The following is a 19,490-nucleotide window of genomic DNA, read 5'->3' on the forward strand; positions in this document are numbered from 1 at the left end:
GAAGACAGGCACACAGTTTGTGCGATCCAAATTAGCGAAGAAGTACTGATTATTTAAATATTTTACATTACATACTTTTAGGCAGAGTCAGTGAGCATTTACATTGATATCTCCTCGAATTCCAGTGATAAGAATGCGTTTTTTCAAGTCCATCAAGCAGTGGCTGTTGTTTTGACTAGGAAACACGACCTTCTCATTTAGTTGTGGTTTATATACGGTATTATATACAGCTTTCTTACAACGGAACGGCCGCCACACCAGAGGTACACTGCTTGATCAAAAGTATCCAGACACCTATTGATGGACATTAATATGAGGCCTCACCCAATCTTCGGCTTTATCACGGCTTGGACTGTGCTGGGGATACTTGCTATAAAGTGTCGGAACGTCTGTGGATGTATGGAAGCACATTCTCCGTCAACACCCGAAACTACGGAAGGGAAGGATGTTGGACGCTGGAGTTTGGAGCGAAATCGACGTTCTAACTCTTCCTAAAGGCGTTCCATTGGGTTCGAATCGGATCTTGGATAGGCCAGTCCATGGCAGGAATGATACTGTTCACAAATCATTGCCTCACAGATGTTGCTTTATGACAGGCTGCGGTGCCACCTTCACGCAATTAACCATCGCCTCCTCTACCACATGCAGTTCACAATGCCGTAAAATCCTTTAGATATGCGGACTGCATCGTAACAACGAAAACAACCCCCATACCGAAACGCCACCTTCCCTGTACTTCACTGTTGGCAGTAGACGTGGCAGTTAATGTTTTCCAGGTACCTGACAAACCCAAACCCTCCCATCCGTATAGTGTGGTTTATCACCCCAAAACACTCGTTTTTCGTGACCCACTGTCCAACGGTCTTGCTCTTCAGACTACCTCAAGCATTGCGTAGCATTGATTTCAGACATGATTGGCTCACGAGGAGCTGCTCTGTCATTGTATCCTGTTCTTTTTAACTCGCTACGGGCAATCATTGTGGTAGCTGGACTGGTACTAGCACTTTGGAAGTCACTACTGATTCCTTCCGCTCACTTCATGTGAATTGTGCTCAACGATCGTAGCCCCTCAGTGCATGCAGTCTGCCTGGTCTTGGTCACTTCAAAATCGCATCATCCACAGTCGACTTGGGCAGCTTTGGGAGGGCTGTAACGCGTATGATCGATTTTTTAGTCAAGTAACACCCAGTAAATAGTCTACTTTCGAAGTCACTGAGCACTCTTGACCAACCCTTCCTTCCTGCTGTTACTGCTTCTCTTCTGACAACACAATACTCTCCGCCTGCTTTTATACCAGCGGATCCGCCTCTCGTGACATCTGGTGGTCAATTCCGCATTACGTAGGTATGTACGGATACTTTTGATCAGATAGTGTACTTTCTAATCTCCAGAAAATTTGTGATTTCTGACGGTCAGCCGCCTCGCCATTATCGCAAACAATCTTTCAGTTTGAACAAAAAATCGTACCATTCTACGAATTGTTTGCGATGATGGCGAGGTAGCTGTCCATAGAAATGACATAAATATTCTGGAGATTAGAAAGAACACTCGTTTGACAATTATATTTACGGCTCTGTGGCTACCAGGAAATTAACTGCCACACAGCCAGTTATCATTAGCCAGAATCACCTTCCGAAAACTGGTCCGTCGTTTTTAGTGTCGTGCAGTTTCTTATAGTAGCACACCTAAAACTTAAATTTCCTGATACAATATTTTTTGTTTGGAACCATGGAATTTATGTTGTCACTTTCAATAAATGTTAACCGAGTCTGTGACTGCGCCCACGTGTTGTTTGGGAGACATACGTTTGGGCCACACTTTAAAGCGGTTTGTGTCAGGGTCGTGCCTTTAATATTAGTTAATACACCAACCTCACGAATACCATTTCAAACAGTGACCAAAACGTTTCTAGAAAACAATTTGACGACACGGGCACAAGCCCAGAAAATTTGTATTGTAAATAACGACGACTGCGGAAATGCACTCTCGCACATATCGTGCTCCTGTTGCTGTGCCTTAGAGGGTGAGAAACGTTCTATATTTCCTGTCTACGTATCCATTTTGCTACATTGGCACTCTTTATGCCTCTCTCTCTCTCTCTTGCGTAAAGTGCTTAATTTTGGATAATGCCTGGTGATCGATGTCCTTAAAGGTATGCCAAAAATATGCGAAAGTAGGTATCAGTTCTCACATATCGCACTAAATTCCTCAGTTCCTGCAAACTATTCTCTATAATAGTACGTTACTTTCGCCAGAATAGAAGTATTGTGCAATGATACTGTTCAGTAAGTTTTTTTGGTTGTCTCATACTTTAGGTACAGAGCGAGGTGGCATAATGGTTAAGATGCTGGACGTGCATTCGGGAGGAGTTAGGTTCAAATTCCCTTCCTGATATCTCGATTTAACTTTACCGCAGTTTCCCTAAATTAATTGAAAAGGGTGACTGTATTCTTCCTTTGAAGAAAACTTGGTCCGTTTCCTAATGATCTCATCGTTGCCTGGATATTCAACTCTTATTTTTTCTTCTGATATTGCACATACGCTGCAAATCTGTATTTATATAGTGTATGATTGTAGTAAACACATCACTCCGAATGAAATATCGTCCAGCACTTTCGTCAAGCGCGCGCCTTGTGTGTGTGTGTGTGTGTGTGTGTGTGTGTGTGTGTGTGTGTGTGTGTGTGTGGATGTGGGTGGGGGTGGGAGGGTGGGGGGGTCGGATTAGTTGTCCTACTGCGGACCTAAATATTTGTCGATCTCTTGACGCGTAAAATTATATTCATACAGAAATTGATAGTTCGGTAGCTATAGCTACCTGCATCGAACCAAAAAATGGCTCTGAGCACTATGGGACTCAACTGCTGAGGTCATAAGCCCCCTAGAACTTAGAACTACTTAAACCTAACTAACCTAAGGACAACACACACATCCATGCCCGAGGCAGGATTCGAAACTGCGACCGTAGCGGTCGCGCGGTTCCAGACTGTAGCGCCTAGAAACGCTCGGCCACCAGCGGCCGGCTGCATCGAACATGCCTGACATCTATGTTCATCGGTGTACCGCTTTGTAAAACAGTTTAGCAACCCTATGCAAACTCCAATCTGAATATTTGACTTTCAAAGAAATTGAAGTATTAAATACCTTCAAAATATTTAACTTGAGGAAACAGGGTTGCCAGATATATCAGCAGTAAAAAAGACGCACGATATGAAGCTGTGTGTCCAATGATCTAATTGTCTATGGGATGTCCAACCTTAATTTTTTTTTTAAGAAAAACTGTTGTCGCAGCGTGGTTGCCAAATACGCTACTTTCGGCCATCTTTTTGTACGCTATAAAATGTAGAGTCACAGAAGATAACAGAAAATAAAATAAATAGGAAACAGGTTTCAGTGCAAATAATACAGTGGTGAACAAGTATAATAAAGATAACGGAGACCAACATATATGACTATTACACAGTATAAAGTCGTGAGAAACCTGTTCATTACTGTGTTTGTATGCTCATTTGTTAAAATATTCTATTGACATTTATATGAGTGGTTTTCGATCATGTGCTGTAATTGTTATGCATGTAGTTCGAAAAGCCGCTAAGCAACCACAGAAGCAATCGTTGGTAATTATCATACAAACAAAATTTCATTATCCTGATCTTTTTGTGATGTTACCCCTTTTCGCAGTATTTGTTCGATTTATTTCGCTTAATAATGATCAACGAAAACTAGCGTAAGATATCAGCAACCTGCGGTTCCTGTGGGATGGGCAGAAATACATCATCTATGTTGCAACAACTGGACATTTGTTCCTGCACTGCCTCTGTAATTTTTTTTTTTTTTTTTTTTTTTTTTTTTTTTTTTTTTTTGTGATTCGTTCGTTCCATTTCGTACAGCCCAGAATGCGAAAAGCGTAATCTCATCCAGCCTCCTCCCTCTCCTCTAATCTGCTAGCTGTTTGCTCTGTAATGACTACCTTTCGGCTTAAAATTGAATCCGCAGTTAAACTTTTTTTTTTCCAATAGCAGCCAGTCATTGCGTATGTATGTATACACTGAAGTAAGAAATCATGGGATGGCGATATCCTCATATGCAGATGGCAGTAGTATCGCGTACATAAGGTATAAAATGGCAGTGCTGATAGTTGTATTCAGATGATGTGAAAAGGTTTACGACTTCATTATGGGCGCACGACAGGAATTAACAGACTTTGAAAGCTAAATGGTAGTTGGAGAACTAGACGCGTGGGACATTCAGAAGTTGTTAGGGAATTCAGATTCTGAGATCCACAGTATCAAGAGTGTGCTGAAGATACCAGATTTCAGGCATTACCTGTCACCACGGACAACGCATTGACCGACGGCATTACTTAACGACCGAGAGCAGATGTCAGTGTTAACAGACAAGCAACACTGCGTGAAATAACCACAGAAATCAATGTGGGACGTACGACGAACGTATCGGTTAGGACAGAGTGGCGAAATTTGACATTATTGGGCTGTGGCATCAGACGACCGACTCGAGTGCATTTGCGATACCGTCCAGTTTCTCTGAGTGGACCAAAATTTTTCTAAAGACGTGACCTAGTCATTAGCACGTGCTTGTTAACAACGCGGTTCTCATCATGAGGACGCGTATTTAGATTTAAAGGGAATCAAAAAGGCAGCTGTCGTTAGTGTTTGCCCGTTTTATTTTATGGCAGGCTTTGGAGGATGTCGTGTCTTTTCCAACTTCTAATGCATTTGTAACCCCAACAGATAGAATCATCTGTTTCTGGACGGTATTGATCATTTAACTGACAGTTGGCGCCACATTTATTTCGAGGTTAGCTGCAGTTATTCGGTTAACAAATTTCCATTTCTCATTTGATTCTGACAGAAATTTTCGAAAATAGATATGAAATTTTCTGTCTGTGATGGTCGTAGTTCAGAAACTAGGTTTCCGGGGGAATAGCCATCTGTATGATCATGAATCAATATCTACGTAAGGTCAAGGTTGTAAGGTGAGCCAAAAATGTTTCGTCCAAGATATTAATTCATTATTATTCGCGCATGTAAAATTTATCGTTTATACTTCTCAGCAATATTTTTAGGATTATTTGACGCTAACAGCAGAACTGGCATGCTTAAAGAGATAGAGATACTGTGACTAGACCATGACCCGTTTTACGAGACTGTTGAGCTATGTTGAAGAACACTGTTGTACGAAACTGAAGGATGAAAGATTCTTTCACATGATGTATTTTGCCAAGCAACGTAGCTCGATGAAACTTGGACAATACATAGTAAAAAAGGTAATACGCAATGAGATGAACAGAAATGACACATTTGTTCAAAGGCAGTAATTACACCTAAGTCACTGGATTTATGATGGGCCCATGGACGTTACAAATGACAGGACATGGTTCTTAAAAGGGTGTGTGGTCACCAAGGACGGCAATCTATGCCCTGCAACGTGCTCCCATGCTGGTCATATTGGTAAGGAGTCCTTGTGACAGGACGTTCCATTCCTTCACCAATGCAGCTGACAACTCCTGGATGGTCGTTGGGACATGTGGATGTGCTGCAATACGTTGTCCCAATGCATTGCACAAGTGTTCGATAGGATTGAAGTCGAAGGAGCGGGCAGGCTGGTCCATTCGCCGAATATCTTCTCGTTCCAAGAGCTCCTCCACATGCGGTGTTCCATGCAGTCGCACACTGTAATCCAACAAAATGGAGTCAGCGCCGAATGTACCCCTGAAAAGACCCACACGGGGAATGAATACAGCGTCACAATAACGTTGACCGGAGTATGCCGTGTTCAAAGGTTTGGAGTTCACTATGCCCAAGCAATATTATGCCTCTCCATACCATAACGCTGGCACCTGCAGAACGATCGTGTTCCTGGGTGCATTATGAGTTTTCATCTCTCCCCATATGAAGATATGTCCAGCATTGTCGAATATGATCATTTTGGTGCTCCAGATGTTATGGTGTGTGAAGGCATAATGTTGCATGAGCAGACTTCAACACGAAACACTTACCGATGAACGTTGTTTGACACTGTACTCCTTCCCTATGTGCTATGTGCCTCGTACCTCTTTTGAGTGGTACATTCTGGCGTTAGGATTTTGCTTGTTCTGTATAAGAAGTAGTAGTAAATAATAATAGTGATGCTGTCACTGCTGGTGAGTGATATTTATTGGCAAAATGAGCTGGCCGGGATGGCGGAGCGTTTCTAGGCGCTACAGTCTGGAACCGCGCGACCACTACGGTCGCAGGTTCGAATCCTGCCTCGGGCATGGATGTCTGTGATGTCCTTAGGTTACTTAGGTTTAAGTAGTTCTAAGTCTAGGGGACTGATGACCTTAGAAGTTAAGTCCCATAGTGCTCACAGCCATTTGAACTATTTCTGGCAAAATGCAACCTAACGCTAGATTGCGGACTTACGGCTATCCTGTGTGGCTGTCTTTCAGTACGACTTGAAAAGAGAGAGATATTACTAATTGAACACCGATGCGTCGGTTCTAGATTGTGTTCAGGAGACGTAGGGATTGATTACACGAAGGGGTTTTCTTAATTGGCCTTTTGACCCGGATTGCCTTCACGCAGTCAGAATCTTCGATGAAAATACCTAAGGGACCTATTTGAATGTAAAAATGGAAATGAAAGCAAATTAGTGGAATTTCATAAGAAACAGATTAACAGAGTGGAAGTTGAACTCATTAGTGGCCTCCCAAATACAATTGAGAAACCGCGATAAAGAGCGAACCTGTAACAAAGCTCATATACATTTGAACATCATTTTTGGTTAGTAAAAGAAAACAATAAGAAGAAAATTACTGCATCGTAAAACATTTATATATTTTGAACAAATTGCCTTTAAACTTCTAGACATTGACAAATACACAATATATAGATGACTTACATCTGATATTTCTTTTGTACATGGCGCAGTCCAATAATCGCTGCTCCGTCAGTCCGTTCCTTCTTAAAATTAAATGTCCTTGTGTGCGCGTAAGTACATTATATCTTCACCCGAGTTACCGAAACATTTGTTCATCGTTTCCCATAATTTTTACTCAAAATAAAAATACAACGTGTAGCAATGGTATGTAGTACGTCTTAACATGTCGGTACCCAAAAGTGCAAAGGATTAATGAAGTCTCTAGAATATTTCTTAACAAATGACAGATTGTTCTCACTTTTGTTTCGCACCTTCTTGCTATCAAGCGGTGCGGCAATGATTTTAAATACATGCGCCCAGTGGCTCATAGTGTTTATTTAGAGTATTTAAACGCTGGACGCGCGTCTTGGTATAGGCGCACATTAAAAAAAAATATTTCGTCTCTTCACTCTCGCGCTGTGATGCTTAGCATTTTTACGAACTACAGCTCGTTGACTGTCCTTTTCCTTTATGACAAATATCTCTTATAGAAAGTATCTGAAATCCAATAATATTACAACATTCAACCCTGAGTTCATTTTTATTGATGACCGTGTTTCATTTTTATTGATGACCGTGTGCTAGTGCATCGATTAGTACAGGTAGAGGAGCTGTTGAAATGAGAACATGTTCGGAGACTGGACTGGCCTACCCATTTCCCCGTTTTAAATCCCATCTGCACACGAGGTTTACGATGGGGATATGTATTGTAGCACAACCAAGTGTACGAGTGATCATCCGGCAGTTTTAAGCCACGATGGTGGAGGAATGGAACGCTGTACCACAAAATTTCGTTACCAACCTTGTCGTGAGCATAGGAGCACATTGCAGAACATGTGTCCGTCGGTAATGATCACATATCCTCTATAACAAGGGTGTACAAACCTCGGCCCAAAGCAACTATTAGTGCATCCCAGTAAGTGAGCATGTATCATATGATCGATAAAAAACAAAAGTCCATAAAATTCAGTTTATATAAAGTAATGATAAATTGAATATTTTCAATGCTGTTCTCTCTTCTTCCGATGGTCTATCCCATTGCGCTCCCCCTCACCCGGCACCCTATTTTTTCCTCAGCGATTATTGTTAGTGTTAAGTATGTTATATACGGCCCGAAAATACTGTTCCTCTTCCTCTTCTTCTTCTTCTTCTTCTTCTTCTTCTTCTTCTTCTCTCAGGTAAGCTAAAAGGTTGGACACCCTGCCCTATAAAGAATCTTTGCCCCACCATTTGCAGTGTTCGAGGGACTATCATGAATCGCATAAGTTCAGTGTGATTATTCTCTTGGAACAAAAGTGTCATTTCTGTTCGTCTCATCGTATATTTCGTCCACTTCTTACGTCCTGTACTATTTGTAGCAGCCCTTTTTATATATCGTATAAGTTCAGTGTGATTATTCTCTTGGAACAAAAGTGTCATTTCTGTTCGTCTCATCGTATATTTCGTCCACTTCTTACGTCCTGTACTATTTGTAGCAGCCCTTTTTATATATCGTCAAAGTTTCATCGAACGTTGTAATTTCATGCGAAAGTTATTTTCGACCTTAACTATTGGATACCAGTGTATAATATATATCCGAAGAATCAGGCGTAATGTCGGCATCCGGCGGAAAGCTATTCCCTCAGACGCTGCTTTGGTGCTGCGAGGGCTTAGACGACTTCGGTTGTAATATTCTTCGGTCATTTTCTGAAACATCCTATCAGAGAAGAGATTTGAACAATAACATTACTTTCCGTGCTATGTATATAAGCTGACACACCATTCTGTTCTCAGTATTTTTTGATCTATTTGACCGTGACATTGTTACCTGAACATTCCGTTAAGTAACCAGACTTCAGAATAGTTAAGATTGAAGTAAATAGGTCGTAGTCGTTTCTTACTTGTCATTATGGTATAATCAACTAATAAATTCGATAAACTGCAGGGACAGAATGGTTAAAACTGATATTTATCATTTTTAATGTAAATGAACGGCTGCAAGTCCAAATGTTAACTGTCTAGTTGTTTAACGCCGCGTATAAAATCCGCATACGCTACCTGAATCTAATGCCTTTTTCCTATTATCAGTGATTGCGATTTGTCAGAGAGAACAGCATCTACCGTCACTAAAATGCTTCTAACAAACAATTTAACGTAATAATTCCCTGGCACAGCTGTTTCTAAGAATACTCTGAATTTATAACTGCAATAGAACTGTAATAAACGCACATAAGCAGTACCATTAAACAAATTCATGTATCTAATACTTAGTTAAATACAATTACAGAACATATCGCACTGTTGATTGACAGAGATTTATGATACTCTTTGAAACTCAGTTTCAAACACTGCTTAAAAAATTTATTTTGAAGATCGGCTACAGCAGTACATTTACTGAAAATGCAAATTTTCTTATTAACACTAACCAATAATTATTTTTGAACTCTGCTCATTTTTAGGACACGGAAATGGGAAAGGAGCCAGTTCCAGGTAATAATATTAAATAGAACACTCACATGCTACACTGACTTAATTAACATTGTACATATCTTACCTACAGAATGCAATGCCTGGAGGCGATGTGAAGCTGTATGTAGGTGGAAGTATTTGTCCTCATCGTCTGTACAGCTCATCTACACTTATAATTCACCCATAACACTTTTTATTGTATTTAGGCTCTTATTTCCCTTTCAGCATGTTTTCGATAAAATCCTGTTTACGCGCTAAAAGCAACGTAGCATTGTTACTACTATCAGAAGGCAATTGGTGTGAAGCGTCGACGTGTTCGCTCAGTATTGCTGATCAGTCTTACGGGTGGGAGACAGTCAGATACAATCATGGCTGTCATTTCAACAGATTTTTTTTTTTGGGGGGGGGGGGATTCTGGTTAGTTTACTTGCCTTGCGCTTAACGTGTATTTCCCAACAAACGACAATGGTATACATAAAAAAAAAGATTCGTGAGCGCATATAATTTAATACCGTTCTGGACTTACCGTTCGTAGTATGACAATTTCTTTACACTAACCTCCAATAATTTTCTACTGTTCAGTCTTTTATATAAGCAGGGACTTTCTTCGCTCCGTTCTTTCGCATGTCAGCATCATCTGTACGTATTCTTGAAGTATCACAAATGTCATACAGTCCATCAGTAATTTAATACTGAATTGGAAATCAAGGAATACAGAATGTGAATGCTGCTTATGAGACATCATTTAAAAAAGGGGAGAGAGAGAGAGAGAGAGAGAGAGAGAGAGAGAGAGAGAGAGATTAATACGTATTTAAGTTCGTTTAGATTGCTGGAAACGAGAGAGATAGCGACTGAATCATTTATTTTACCTAAATTTGTGGTCAGAATTTCTTTCGGAACCTGTCCAACCGTACTATAATCTACTGTGAGGGACGTTCCGAAAGTAGGTTTCGGAAGAGAAAATAGTACACTAGGTGACACAAACAGGCACCATATGAGTCCACACCCGCTGCTGGTTCAAAGACGGAAAGGACGTCAGCAGAGGAGGAATGACGCGTGCGCAGAGCGCCAAAGAAAAGAGAGTAGCAGCCCACCGGCGTGCCCAAGATTATTCAAGTACTCATAAAAATGACAGACGGGCGTGTACTGACAACGTGGTAGCCAATGGAAGTGCGTGTTGTTATCCGGTTTGAATTAGCATGTGGGACTAGTGTGTCAGTCATCGATGAACGCTTTCAAACTGTGTATGGTGAAGAGGCCATGTCTCGTCAGATGATAGGTCGCTGGTGTTGTACGTTCAGAGGAGTTTAATCTGTTCACTGCATTGAAAGGCGCACCCTCGGGACGTCACTTCCATAGCACTGCAGAGGTGGAGCAGGCAGAGCGACAATTCTTTGCCTCAGAGGACACAGAGTTTTACCAGAGTGGTCTCTGCAAACTGATTGCACGCTACGACAAATGTCTCAAATTTGGTGGCGACTATGTCGAAAAATACTGCAATGCGTATAGTCCATGGTGCCTTGATGTACTTGATTTTCAAATGGCTCTGAGCACTATGGGACTTAACAGCTGAGGTCATCAGTTCCCTAGAACTTAGAACTGTTTAAACCTAACTAACCTAAGGACATCACACACATCCATGCCCGAGGCAGGATTCGAACCTGCGACCGTAGCAGTCGTGCGGTTCCGGACTGAAGCGCCTAGAACGCTCGGCCACATCGGCCGGCTATTTCTTTTTGGCAATAAAATTTCGGTGTAGAAAACAATGAGGAAACTTACTTTTAGAACGTACCTCACACATATGATTTCTGCAGGAGCAGAAATGACATCATCAGGAGGAGGACATGATAGTTAGACATCTACATACTAAGTGTGTGGTTGAAATTATGATGAAAGTAGTCTCCAAGGGACTTACTGGAGCTACTTTCCCGCGAGTCACAAAAAGTCGTGTGGGGAAATTAAGGATGGTGAAGTCCAGATGGACAGTATAAGGCTCGAACTCTACGTCTCACCAAAAAAAATGACTCCGAGCACCATGGGACTTAACAGCGGAGGTCATCAGTCTCTACATCTCACAGATAAGCACCGCACCCTCTTATAAAATCTACATATTGCTTCTGTTTTAAAAATCAGGTAGAAACAGAGTGTTTCTACTTGAAATTAGGCATTGTTGCTAATTGTTTGGCCGTGGTAGCTCAGCGGTACAAGCACTGGACTCTGACCCTGGAAGTTCCCGGTTCAATCTTGGATAGGTGTGGGGATTTTACCTCGGTCCAGCCCCTCCAGGAGGATCCCAGATCAAATCAGCCTGCTATCAAGTGAGTACTGTGGATCTTTTCCTGGGCTAAAACGCGCCTGTGCGACTGGCCCATCACTCTCCCCCTTCTAGTGCCGTGGCTGCACTCTTGCTGCAGTGAGGCCAACAGACCGGCGACGGATTTATGCCCCGAACTTTACCTTTTTATTGCTAATCACCTTGTCACACAACCAGATTCGTTAATCTCTTTTTGTAAAACAGTCTTATTGGTATTCCACTGATGAATAACCATTGGTTGTAGACCTTCGCATTATATTAAATGACTGAAGCCTTCACGTCATTGTGACCTCCTCGGAGGCAGTGCTTTTTGCATGCTGAGTATACGGAGAACAGAATAGTAACACATGGCTGTTGTTAGCTTTTTACGGCCAATAGGGGACAAATGAAATTAATATTTTTTCACTGTTTCACAGTCTATCGTCATCTATGCATTTGTGTCTTATTTTACAATTATTAGAACGTTGTAAAGATGGTAACTTTTCTTGCTTTGCATGCATTTGAACATATTTCTCGCTGCTTTATGAGAAACTGCGCGAGCTGAATGATAGTCACTGTCATATGTCTTGGACAATTTTCAAGAAAAAACCTTCATTCGCTAGTTTTTCTTACTTTTATTACCAATATTAAAGAAAAACAAAAGTGCTAGCAACCGATTTCATGATTCTCTGCATTGTAGCTCATTTCGTTTGCGTGCCACAGGATAAACGTTTACGTCTGCGTAAATATTACTGCCACCAACTTGTGTTCCCGTGTTTGTTTTATATGTGAGTCTAGGGATATCCGGTGTCTCGCAGGCTTGGCCAGCTGAATTAACGGACTCGTGGCAACTTTGTATTTTGCAAGTCAAATGTAGCGCTGCTTTATCCGCATTTTTAGAGGCATCTTTCGTTGCTGCCAGGTTTTTATGCATTCTACAGGTGACATTTCCCTGTTTCTTTATGCTCGTAGCGTCGACGATCCTTGTGAAATTACTACCTCAGTGTATAAATATTTGTCGTCCTTGTAGCACTGTTTCATTGCATATGTACGTTATAAGACGGCAGATTCTTGACGCTGTTGTACCCTCTCAGCAAAACAAAGCGATGCCGCCGTGTATGGGGACAAGTTCGCCAATTAATCGTATCTGTAGAGAGCAAAACTGCATGGGCAGTAGGCGTTTACCCGTGCTGGTAACTGCTGCATCTGAGCTTTCCGTGTTTCAGAGATCACGCACAGGTTCCAGACGGCGCGGCCGGAAGTGCGGCAGCTGCTGCTGCAGTACCTCCTGCCCTGGCTGTACAATATGGAGCTCGTCGATCCGAACGTGCCGCCGGCGAACCCACTCTCCTACTTCCAGGTGAGCTCTGCAGGCCGGAGCGCAAGTGCACGCCAAACTGTTTCACATTGTTGCTAACAAGGGAACCTCCCCATCGCACCCCCTCCCCCCCTCAGATTTAGTTATAAGTTGGCACAGTGGATAGGCCTTGAAAAACTGAACACAGATCAATTGAGAAGACAGGAAGAACTTTTGTGGAATTATGAAAAAATAAGCAAAATATACAAACTGTGTAGTCCATACGCAAGACAGGCAACATCAAGGAGAGTGTGAGCTCAGGAGCGCTGTGCTCCCGTGGTTAGCGTGAGTAGCTGCGGAACGAGAGGTCCGTGGTTCAAGTCTTCCCTCGAGTGAAAAGTTTACTTCCTTTGTTTTCGCAAAGTTATGATCTGTCCGTTCGTTCATTGACGTCTCTGTTCACTGTAATAAGTTTAGTGTCTGTGTTTTGCGACCGCACCGCAAAACCGTGCGATTAGTAGACGAAAGGACGTACCTCGCCAATGGGAACCGAAAACATTTGATCGCAAGGTCATAGGTCAACAGATTCCTCCATGGGAAAACATGTCTGATTTATTCTGTACGACACTGGTGACGGCATGTGCGTCACATGACAGGAATATTTTGTCGACCCACCTAACTTGTACACTTGGCGAATGGGTGAAAAGATTCTTCTACCTTGCCCGATTTAGGTTTTCCTGTGGATGTGATAATCAGTCCCAAAAAAGTTATGAAAACATAAGAGTTTGTCACATAAACTGCAACAAATGAATGCAACAGTTTCACAGTCGCACATATGTTTCAAAACATATGTTTCTAAAGTTTTCAAACTTTTCCGTGCGTAGACCGTCAAATCCTGCATATGTTCAAGCAAATCTGAACATGTCCTGGAATTTTGGAGAGCGAAGTTGATTATGTGTGAGTGTCTGAACTTTGATAATTGTCTGAAAATAAAAAATTAAACTTTTCACTCGAGGAAAGACTTGAACCAAGAACCTCTCGTACCGCAGTTGATCACGCTAACCACGGGACCACGACGCTCCAGAAGTCACAATCTCCTGTTATGTTGTATATCTTGCGCATGGACTACTCAGTTTGTATATTTTGCTTATTTTTTTCATAGTTCCACACAACTTCTTCCTGTTTTCTGGATTGATGTGTGTTCAGATTTTCAAGGCATATCCGCTGTGCCAACTTATAACTAAATCTGAGGGGGGGGGGGGGGGGGTACGATGGGGAGGTTCCCTTTTGTAAGTACACTATTCAAAATAATTAGCCAAGGAGAGAAATCTTTCCTTAATGTTGAGTGGTTCCTTAATGTTGAGTGGAATCGACGGAATACCAACCAGCGAGATGTCGTCCCATGCCATACTGCGTAACTAAGGGGACCACACCCTGCCTATCTAACTCATGTTAATTTAGGCAAGTATTTGACCCATTTCTGAAAAACTATTTGATGCAGGACCTTAATGTTTTTACTGTATATTACATGATGATAATAGAGTCAACTGTACTAAAATCTACTTTATCCATTTTATAGTTTTTAAGAAATACTTTTTTTAAATTTATTAACAAAAGGTATTAAGTTTTTTTCTGCAGAAAATACTGTTTTGCGAACTTTCTAATGGGGGAATATTAATGAATGTAGTACCAGAGGTAGCTTTTTATGTAATGCAGAGTCTGAAAATTTCATTCCTTTATGTATGATAGTTTCTGATAAAATGAGGCATATGTACTGAAAATTTTAGTTTGTGGGAAATTGACTTCAAAGACAAAGCTTTTGAAATTTGTTACATACAGTTAATTAAAACTGTCCTCCTGCATATGATGGCCTTTCTTTGGCCTCTAGCAGGTCTTCCAGCTTCTTTTTCGCCTTCCTGGATGTTCGTCTTGCTTTCTTGGCCGTATTGGATGCAGACCTGACCACATCGGCTATCCTCATTTTATCGCAGTGTTGCAGCCCAGTGATCATATTTTCACCAGGATTAATTCCCAGCCTTTTCAGTACCCAACACTTTCCAATATTACCACAACTGAATGTAATAACAGCATCATGAACTCCAAGTTTCATAAATCCAAAACAATTGCTAGGTTTTTTTTCTCCCTCTAGCACACTCATCAATTTTCACAATCTGTGACTCACCACACTGTCTACATTGTACAAATTTATAAATTACATCTGATAATATTCTCAGATTTATAATAATGTTTTTGCACCCTTTGTCACTTACAGTAAACTCGTTGTGACTCTCTGGAAATGGTGAGAGCTTCTTTGATGATGCACTTGTTGAAGAATTACAATTAGAAAAATCGTTGCCAGGCGACATAACCTCTTGTACAGAAACCTTTCTAAACTTTTCTCTAAATTGTCGTTTCTTGAAAATGCCTTTACGTTTCGTCATCTTCAATTAACACAACAAAACGCACGTAAACAAGCACTGCAAACGTAAGTATAACAACTACTCGCAATCACATTTGAACAAAATTAACCGTGAGTTTGAAAGCGTGCTCTTTACAAACAGCAGAAACAAAACAGTACCAACCGTTGCATTCCAAGGATAGCCAACACACTCTGTAGTAAAAAAAAATTCCCAACGTGCGATGTAGGGGATATAAAGATCTAAAATATATGCAGAAAAGTGGGTGACAGAAAAGTGGGCGTGACACATAAGCACACGTGGTAGGAAAATGCTCTTTAATGCTCGAAAAAAAAATTTTTTTAGCATAATCCTTTCCAGAGTACTTAAATAAAACCTTATTCTATCGAAATATGATGAAAACCGAAAATCGATATTTTTCGACCAGAAGCACGGTGTGGTCCCCTTACAATGCGGGTGGGTACACCACACTGCAGACTGTTGTCAGCTTCTGATCTTCGAACCCCTACTTCTCAATTAAGTAGCTCCTGAGTTGTCCTCGTGACGCTGTATGCAGCACGTTCCAGACATCCCACCAAAGAAAAATGCCTGTCAGTACCGGAATCTGAAGCAGGCTACTCCGCATTGTAGTCAGACACACTGATCGCCCAGCTACGGAGGAAGGCATATTCTGAAAGTATAAGGTTGGTGCACAAGTTCGTAGTTTTCGTTTTGCTTGTTGGTATTCCGGTTGCTGTGGGTTTGTTTATCGATTGTCATTTTTTATTTGTAGTTCGTTGTCGCTATTTAAGTTTACATTTTGTCATTTTAAGATAGAGAATAGAGCTGTGGACGCTAAAAGATGGAACGTCAAATGGAGAAATCGGAACATTTGCGACATATCTTCGCGTAGGATTGAGTAGAGAGGTGACAGCAGCGGAGGCAAACAGAAACATTTGCACCGTTATGTGGATAATGCCATTGGATAGAGAACAGGAGCAAAATTGTTTTCTCGTTTTAAGAAGGATAGTTTTGACGTTAGTCACTCTCCATAAAGACCTTTTGGGGTTTGATGAAGATTGTCTAAAGACGTTAATCTACAATAATCCACGTCAGTGTGCTCGAGAACTGTCAAATGTGATGGACTTTGAGCGTTTCACGATCCACACAACTCTGTTACCACGTTTGATTTTGACTTGGTATCAGACATGTGTTGATTGTGGGATTCATCCTGCAAACATCTGTAGAGCATGCGTCGCCACTCAGTGTTTATTATTAAGATCAGCCTCTATCAGTGCAGCCTCAAAAGGCCAGGCTTAAAAATGGAGGTGTAAGGGTTCGAAACTAGTCGCCTAACAAATACTGCAACTGTTGACAGACCCATAAATAAATCCTGTAAGGAATTCAAATAAAATTTGTGTTCCCTGTCAACGAAACGTTGAAACTGAAAATACATTATACATGTGTGAAAGGTAAATGAAAACATAGATTCTAAACGCAATTGTGAAAGGTACCTCAAGGTTGCAGAACATACGACGGAAAGATCTAAACTTTTAAAATCGGCTAGTTATTTTGAAAATAAAATCCATGTAGTCCTATGCGTAGGTTAAAAGTTATCCCACGTTTCTATCTTCATTCATCTTGTGAAATCTCATGAATCTTTTTACAGCTTCTTAGTATTTCGGCGAATAAAGTTGCGAGTGTTAACCGTATACAAAAAAAATTCTACACTTAGCGAAAATTTTGTTTCCATATCTAGAAACGTGTACGAAAAACTAGGAATGTGCACGTCACTTGGAATACCCCTATATTGTGTACAAAGCTACGTAATCCACAATTTGATATTTTCACGTTAAATACCATTTGGGGTAATTTTCTTGTAGAACAGTGTTGTCCAAATTTTTTTTGAATACGGATTACTTTGACCTTATTGTTCCTACTAGGCGCTACGGTCACAGGTTCGAATCCTGCCTCGAGCATGGATCTGTATGATGTCCTTAGATTAGTTAGGTTTAAGTAGTTCTAAGTTCTAGGGGACTGATGCCCGTAGATGTTAAGTCCCATAGTGCTCAGAGCCATTTGAACCATTTGTTGTTAGCAGGAGCCACAAGTTTCAAGAAAAATAGAATGCATCTAAAACCTAACTTTAATCAAAATTTTAACTTATTCGTTAAAGTCAAAAGTAACATGAATTAACAATACTATTATAATAGGAAACACTACATTTTTAGTGACTGCTCAAGAGAATTAGATTGAAATACGCCCTCCTTCCAGTTTCTAACGTTCGGGAATTTAATGAGCTCTTCCTGGATTTTTTCTGCAACTTCTCCAGAGAATCAGTTTTTGGTCAACCTTGTTAGCTTCTGTTTTACTGTGTTTAGGGAAGTAATAATTGAATTCATCAGCCAACATTTGCAGATGAGTCTCCATGTTTTCTTTTTTGTTTGCTCTAATAGTGTCATACTTTTATCATCAGAAAGTGCTTTCAGGTTCACGGGCCCAGAATAATTGTTTTCGCCAGGTTGACCTATCCTTAACTGAAGTTCGCAAAAAAAGGCACTAAATTTATATTCAAAGATAAATATATTTGCAAGCCTTCTAAATGTCCGTTTCCGGAAACTTGTAGCTGCAAGTTCAGCTTATTCAAGTGTGTGAAAATATCCACAAGATAAGCCAAATGCATCTGTTAAGATCAGAAAATTTCTCTAGTAAGACTTTTTTTATTTTTCTCAACTAGAAACAATGCAACCTCTCCTCTGAGTTAGTTTGAACTTCGTAGCATGTTACTTACATTTCCATAGCCAACGAACATCTGTGGAAAAGAGAAGGGTCGCATGATCGGAGCCCATTTCAGTGCACAGCTTCTTTAAAAAAAAAGGCGGGATTTTAATCCTATGTTTTTGATAACATTTAGTACATTTATGGCCAGTTGCATTGTATTATTAAGGAATTCAGGAAGAGTCTTGGAAGCCAACACCTGACGCTGTATGATACAATACTTTCTTAGTCCCCGAAGAAGTCTTTCGTTTTATTAACGTCGCTAGACTGGACCTTGATACTCAACATTGCTGGAGCTCCCGCTCTATAGAAACGAACGAACTCTCCTCACATATTCCATTATGACATCCATGCCTTTTGATGTCCTTTCCAGTTCTTTGATTACGTTTTTTTCGTCTAAAAAGTGGGCAAACACTGGTAACAATATATTAGAAATGTCAGTCAATTCATTAATTAACAAACTGAAGCATGGAGAATTTTTAGCTCTTCAAATAAATTGTTTCTCGATATCATTAGACATTAGTTCAATTCGAGCGTTTACAGTGTTGTTTGACAGAAGTCTTTCTTGTATTATTTTTTTAGCCCTAAAACTTCGACAGCTTGTATCAAACAAGATTTCACGAGAGTTTCTCCTGTTGTGCGAGGATTTTTTTGACTGCACAGTCAATTTCGATATCTCAAACGACGCTACTAATGTTTTCTCTGATGGCGAAAATCTTGCATCACTAGGCCCGAGTTTAATTTTTTTCAGATTCTCTAATTTTCTTTCAAAGAATTCTGGTGGTTGGTTAGAGAAATTGGGATGGGCCGTTTCTAAGTGGGATTTTAATTTCGCTGCATTGAAGGCGTCTTTCGGGAAAACAGTTACACATATAACGCACTGTGGTTTTATTACTTCATTACTTTATACTGAAGTAAATCTGTATTTAATGTAACTACTGTCGTACTTTATCTTAGGCGCCATTTTGTGAAAATAAAACAAAAATGCAATCAGATGTAAGCATAGAAGCAAAACGTAAAAAATAATGTATTTTTCGTAATAAAATTAATAAATAATGTAATAACTAAATGAATGTAATTTTACTGTCTTTAACTACATATCACTAATTAATGTGATACTCCAATTCAATAGTCAACTTAGTGTACTACCTGTAGTGTAATTTTTGTGATATACACATACATAGGTATACTCACGCCTGTATTTTCTTTTGTAATAAATTACATAGTTTTGATTAATAGAGTGAAAAATGTGTAGTAATATTTTTTACTTCCCCATAAATTGATAAGAACGTCAAGGACAAACGGTCAGCTAAACTACTGATGCCGTCGAACCACTAAACAGTCAAGTAGAATCACTGAC

The 19,490-nt window shown here is 40.4% G+C and overlaps 1 protein-coding gene across 2 annotated transcripts in view; it reads left to right on the forward strand.

Annotated features, from left to right (window-relative positions):
* Window positions 1-19,490, forward strand: part of LOC126343774 (protein furry) — a 1,073,323-nt gene that overhangs the window by 686,861 nt on the left and 366,972 nt on the right. For both annotated transcript variants that reach the window (XM_050001966.1, XM_050001967.1), the window contains exon 26: window positions 12,886-13,019. In XM_050001966.1, the coding sequence (XP_049857923.1) occupies window positions 12,886-13,019 (134 nt within the window). The remainder of the gene's footprint in view (window positions 1-12,885; window positions 13,020-19,490) is intronic.

The sequence above is a fragment of the Schistocerca gregaria genome, chromosome 1 (assembly GCF_023897955.1).
Source record: "Schistocerca gregaria isolate iqSchGreg1 chromosome 1, iqSchGreg1.2, whole genome shotgun sequence".
NCBI lineage: Eukaryota > Metazoa > Arthropoda > Insecta > Orthoptera > Acrididae > Schistocerca > Schistocerca gregaria.